The 6,331-nt window shown below is 38.2% G+C and overlaps 1 protein-coding gene across 1 annotated transcript; it reads right to left on the bottom strand.

The window, feature by feature from the left end:
* Positions 1 to 1,978: 1,978 nt before the first annotated feature.
* Positions 1,979 to 4,310, bottom strand: LOC108542555 (ELAV-like protein 1). Its single transcript, XM_017892608.1, has one exon. The coding sequence runs from the start codon at positions 4,171 to 4,173 to the stop codon at positions 3,193 to 3,195; it is 981 nt and encodes a 326-aa protein (XP_017748097.1). The 5' UTR covers positions 4,174 to 4,310; the 3' UTR covers positions 1,979 to 3,192.
* Positions 4,311 to 6,331: the final 2,021 nt, after the last annotated feature.

The raw sequence follows: 6,331 nt of genomic DNA on the forward strand, positions 1-6,331 counted from the left end.
TTGTTTGATTATAACTGTGAACTTTGTATTTAACGTGCTTTGTATGAGTTATGTTAACTCTCTTTTAATTCGATGATGATCTTTGTTGGGAAACCAGGATCTGTGAAGTCCATATTCTCTCTCTCTCTATGTATGTAGACATATATAATGGATAAAATATGAGTGCATTTATACTTCTGGAGAACTAAATGATTACAGCCTAGCAGTGCAACCCCATCCAGTTGCCTCCGTGGCGTAATCTGTGAGAGGGAACTGGAAACATTGATTCCACAGTTCCATCCCTTTGAGGCGACAGTTAGGTAATTGCTAAACAACTGGTAGAGGGATCCCTAGAATGCTAGGCATCTGAGTCATCTCCAGTTTCTATGGAATTAAGTAGGGTTCAATCACTTCCTTTCAGAGAATTCCCTCACAGCCTTAGGTTAATAAATAATCTATGTCTTGCTTGATCAGCAGATTAATTTAAGAAATCCCTAAGTTGGATTGGGAGGCTTATATATGAAAAATACCTCACCACATTTTTGCTTCAGTTACTACTATTTATTATATTGAGTAAACTGGAAAAGACTCTTCTTTCTCTCAGATATTCAGCAATATCCAGCTTACTAGCCAGGAGCCAAGCTAACTAAGGCCAAAATAGCTACTCTTTGAAAGTCTCTATATTGAGTGCTTAGGAGACTACAAAGAGATAGCATCAATATTCCATAGAATACATGCTATTTTAAGAGATTTGACATGTTCATGGAAAAAGAAAAACTGAAACATTTAGAGAATGTCAAGAAGTAAATGAATGGTAAGGATTGTAGGAAGCCTACGGATTGATAGAAATCCTCTTTTACTGGGCTGGTCAACAACAGTTCTGTAAAGGATGAGATATCTGAGCAAGACCCTTAAAGTAGAATTTCTAAGAGACTCTTGTTTGTCAGAAAAATTTATAATGTTCTAGTGTTTGAAGACAACCATGAGGGGAAAGAAATACCTTAAACTAGGATAATAATACTCTAGTCCATGAAATTATAAAATATCTACGTAGAAATGTAGATAAAACCAGAAATGCTATATCCAATTAAAAAAAATTTATTTTACAATTATTTTATTTTTTATCTTCTCCCATAAAGACAATATTCTCTTCAATACTTTTTCTCACTTTTGTCCCTCATTCCAACATAATGCTTTCCTCCGGTGTTTCTGTTTTGTGGTCTACATTATGTCTGTAAGTAGGTAAACCATTGCTACTCATGCATATGAATAAGTTATCAATTAATATTCTTTAGCTTTTATGTAGTAACATCCACATCACTATGGGAATAATATGTCTTAATTAATTAAAAATCCAAACAAATTCTTGGGTAGTAAGATACTGTAACACTCTAGAGAGGTATGGTTGAAGTCTGGAATCTGAAAACCATTAGGCTGCTCCTCAGAGCTTAATAAAATCTAATTTTAAGGGGACAAAGTTTCAAAAACCCCTGATGATTGTTAGATGCCATTGTAGTATGTATTTAGTAGCTAGGGAACATTTTTAAAAATGAAAATCAACTCACATGCTCTCCAACAGGTAAATTACTAAACAAATTGTGGTGCGTTCATAACCTAAAGTGTACTCAGAAATAAAAGGGACTATTGATGCATGCAACAGGCTAGATGTCCAGAGAATTGTGCTGAGTGAAAAAAGTCAATTCCAAAAAGTTACTGATTGTATAATTTGATATTTATAAAATTATTGAAATAACAAAATTACACCTTACATCGTTTTATTTCCTGGGTTTATGTTAAAAGAAAAGCAAAATACTATTTTAATTTAAAAAGTGAAATAGCAAAATTATAGAAATGATAAACACTTAATGTTGCCTGAGGTTATGAAGGTGTGGGGAATGTGAGAAAAGTAACTGTGGCTGTAAAAGGGAAACAGGAAGGACCATCGTAGTGATGGACATGCTGCTTCTTGACTATACCAATGTCAACAGCCAGGTTATAATTTTTTTTTTTCGAGCAAAACAAAATCAAATTTAATGGTCTTAAATGCAAAAGTAAAAACAAACAAAAAACACAAAAAAGCAAAAGAAAATTAACAGAAAAGAACAACCCAAAATGTCAAGGCGGTTATGAAGAGAACTTTGAGGGTTAATCTTTAAAACTACAAATCAAAGGTTTTGGTTAATAGATAACTGGCAAGAAGTAAGTACTTTTCTGCTGAGTGTTCATACAAAAGCAAAATTCCAATCCAAAATCTGACTAAAACAGAAAAAGGTCTAAGCGCTCACGAGAAGGGATGCGAGAAATACAATGCTCAAATGTTTCTGTGTTATTAAAAAACAGAGCTATCTTACGCCTCCAAGCTGTGTTAAATGCTCTGGAAAACGGGAGAAATTATCGTGAACAACAGTATCCAATGTGTGGGGCGCTGTGCATGCAATGTGTGGACAGAAACTCGGGGCATCAGAGTAGCAACACATCTTCAGGCGTGCCTGGAGCTTAGATCTAACTCTGGAATATACTGGAGTTTCCCTGAAACTCTTTGGTCCATTCCTATTGGTGCCTGGGCTTACGAAACACGTTTGTGTCCTTCTCTGGAGGGCCCGCCCGGCATGCGGCCCCCGGCCCCAGTGGTGACCCATGCTGGACGGGCCCACCGCCATTCCCAGGACCACTTGGCAGAGCCCGGGACTGAGTGAGCAGGAGGTGGCAACGGGACCTGCCTGGAAAAGGAACTTCCTGTCAACCAAAGCATACATCGCTTACAATGTTGAAGCGGTTGAGAAAACGCACACTCAGCATCTGTCTAACATCTTTAGATTAAAAACTAAAACTAAAAGGTGATTTTTTTTGCTACCCAGTCTGTGGAGACATTGAATGAAACGCGTGTTAGACAGTCTCAGAGGTTAAAGCATGCTTCAGGTTCACCACCATCCAGAGGGACTGGTTAGTCAATGCAGTTCTACTTAGATTTCTGTTTAATATATATCTTAAAGGAAATAACTTACGAAACTTAAGATTGGTCTAACATTGTGGGATTTCAAACATTTGAACATGTGGGCTGCATCCCAGAGTATAAAAACCTTCTCACTTCTCATTCAGACAAAGACAAACACTTGTGAAAATTGGCGCAAAATGAGTTGTACACTAACAAGAAAAGTTTCAACTCCTTCACTCTTAATTATCTATTCCGTAAAAAAAAAAAGCATGAGCGAGTTATTTGTGGGACTTGCTGGTTTTGAAGGAAACCTGTAGGATCTTGTCCCCCAGGCGGTAGCCGTTCAGGCTGGCTATGGCCATCGCGGCTTCTTCATAGTTTGTCATGGTCACAAAGCCAAACCCTTTGCACTTATTGGTGTTGAAGTCGCGGATCACTTTCACATTGGTGACGGCGCCAAAGGGCCCAAACATCTGCCAGAGGATCCCCTCATCGGTGTCCTGCCCCAGGTTGTAGATGAAAATGCACCAGCTGGAGGAGGCGTTTCCGGGCACGTTGACGCCAGAGAGACCGCTCATGTGATCGACGCCCATGGGGAAGAGCCTGAATATCTGCGCCTGGTGGTGAACCGGGCCTCCGAACCATCGCGCTGGCGAGTGGTACAGCTGCGAGAGGAGTGCCACGTTTTTGTTCTGGTTGGGGTTGGCTGCAAACTTCACTGTGATGGGCTCAGAGGAACCTGGGGGTTTATGACCATTGAAACTGGTAATTGCCTCTTCTGCCTCTGACCGTTTGTCAAACCGGATAAACGCAACCCCTCTGGACAAACCTGTGGTCTGATCCACGAGGACTCGCGAGTTGATGATCCGCCCAACCCGAGAGAACATGTCCTCTACGTCCTTCTGGGTCATGGTCCGAGGGAGCCCGCTGATGTACAAGTTGGCATCTTTGATGACCTCTGAGCTCGGGCGAGCATACGACACCTTAATGGTTTTTGACTGGAACCTCAAGCCGTTCAGCGTGTTGATTGCTCTCTCTGCATCCTTTGCGGTCACGTAGTTCACAAAGCCATAGCCTAAGCTATGTCCTGCTACTTTATCCCGAATGAGTTTTACAGATTCCACTTCGCCGATGCTGCTGAATAGGCTGCGCAGCTCATCCTGGGTCATGTTCTGAGGGAGGTAGTTGACGATCAAATTCGTTCTCCCAATGTCACCCCTGCAGTCTTCGGCCATGTGGTCTTCATAACCATTAGACATTGTATTTTTCAAAAATCTGGACGCAGGCGGGTGGGCCCGGGTCTGCTCCAGGGCGGGCGGGAGGCGGCGGCAGCGCGGCGCTAACGGCTCCGCTCGGCCTCGGTAGCGGTGGCGGCGGTGGCGGCGACGGCGACGGCGGCAGCCCAGGTTATAATTTTATCTGTAGTTTCGCAAGATATTATCATTGGGGGAACCTGAGTAAATATATACAGGATTTCTTTTTTTTTCTTAGAACTATATGTGAATCTGAACATCACACACTGGGGCCTGTCGTGGGGTAGGGGGAGAGGGGAAGAATAGCATTAGGAGATATACCTAATGTAAATGACGAGTTAATGGGTGCAGCACACCAACATGGCACAAGTATACATATGTAACAAATCTGCACATTGTGCACATGTATCCTAGAACTTAAAGTATAATAAAAATAAATAAATAAATAAATATAAAAGATTACTTTTTAAAAGCCTAGTTAATCACATTTGCAGAATGAGAGGAAACCAATTCATTTTCTTGAGAACTAGTAAATAATGTGAAAATATCTTGCTTTATCCTGGGTTTTATATATGAGCTGTAACACTGGGTAAACTAATAGTAGATAAATGAAAGCTTCTCTTTATAGAATAATTTCTAAGAATAAGTGAAAAGAATATTAGAATTAGAATGTCATAATTTTGCAACCCTCAAAAAATTACTGAATATAGGCACTAAATTTCAGTGATTGCAAACATCACCAAAAGATAAACAGGGAGACGTGATACACTTCCTGCAGAAAGTTTCTTTCCTGCAGAAAGAACACATCTACAGCCCAATCAAAGTGATCAAACCTCAATCAAAACAAGCCTCTGGATTTAGTTGCCTATTTTCAGGAAATACAGGAGACAAAGGAGTATGTAACACTGCACCATGATTATGAAATCAACAAACTCCTGACTGTGAGAAATCCAGATTTCCCCAGAGCTTCTGGCCATAAATAGTAAGAAAATAGAAGATTGAGAGAAAATCTGCAGATTGAACAGAAACTTAAAAGGCATCATGTTTTTAAAAACTGAACAAGATTAACCATTCCTATGTCTAGGAATGTACACATTGATATTAAAGCTAGAAAAACATAGAAGAAAAGGATTGCAATAAATGTCAAAAGAGCAATTTAATCTTACAGGGAAGGAGGAAGTTGTGATTGAATTGAGACACTTGGACAAGACTTCTGGAAAGCTGGCAAAATTCTGTTTCACGGCTTGGCTTGTGGTGACAAGGATGTTTGCCTTATAATATTTCACTAAGTTCTGCATATCTTTTCTGTAGTTTATTAAAATTTAAACAATTTAAAATGGATTCTATAACGAAAATTTTCCAAATTTTGAAAATGCTTTGAAATCCTGACTTTACACATCATTATTTTCAGATAAAAATATTAATATAATTATTTGCCATAACAGAACCTTTGTAGGTTTTCTTCCGGTATTTGACTATCAATAATAAAGGTATACTAAGCATACTTTTATATTAAAAAATCTTGAAATCTTGGTTGTATTATAGTTTCAGCCTCAGATATTCTGGTCCTTTGCTTACAGCTCCCAAAGTAAGGAAAATATAAAACTATTATGATCTGAACATCTGCAGTGTAAGTCTTTATTTAACGTTTAAGTAATCCATCTCCTCCTTTATAAGTCAATTATTTTTATTAGTTCATTTAATAAGACATTATCAAATTTTAGGAGACAAACAAGAAGCCAGATACATAGTGTAAAACAAAACAGCCCTATTGATATTAGAAATTAACTGAAGTATAAATGAAAATTACAAATCTTAACTCTATGTTGACTTTTGCATGGCATAGATTATTATCACACTTCACTACAAATATGGAGAATTATAATCTAAACTAAGAGCCCCAAGGAGAGATGTTTGAAGATTTGTGGTGGAAGAATTTTTAAAATAATGTTTTAGAAATATCTCCTCCTTCAATAAAATTTATATTCAGTACACAGGGAATGGTGATTTAATTTGTCAATATTATTTACAGCTCCATGGCCAATATTGTATACAATATTAATATATTAAGAGTAAAAAAACTAATTATGCATTTATTGCTTACATAATTATGAGCTAATTATACTACTAATGGAAAATGTCTTTCATTGCTGTTAGACTTTCA

This window comes from Rhinopithecus bieti, unplaced genomic scaffold (genome assembly GCF_001698545.2).
Source record: "Rhinopithecus bieti isolate Rb0 unplaced genomic scaffold, ASM169854v2 scaffold_22746, whole genome shotgun sequence".
Lineage (NCBI taxonomy): Eukaryota > Metazoa > Chordata > Mammalia > Primates > Cercopithecidae > Rhinopithecus > Rhinopithecus bieti.

Excerpts from the sequence above, each read along its gene's own strand:
- LOC108542555 (XM_017892608.1), bottom strand. The coding sequence starts at position 4,173 with ATGTCTAATGGTTATGAAGACCACATGGCCGAAGACTGCAGGGGTGAC.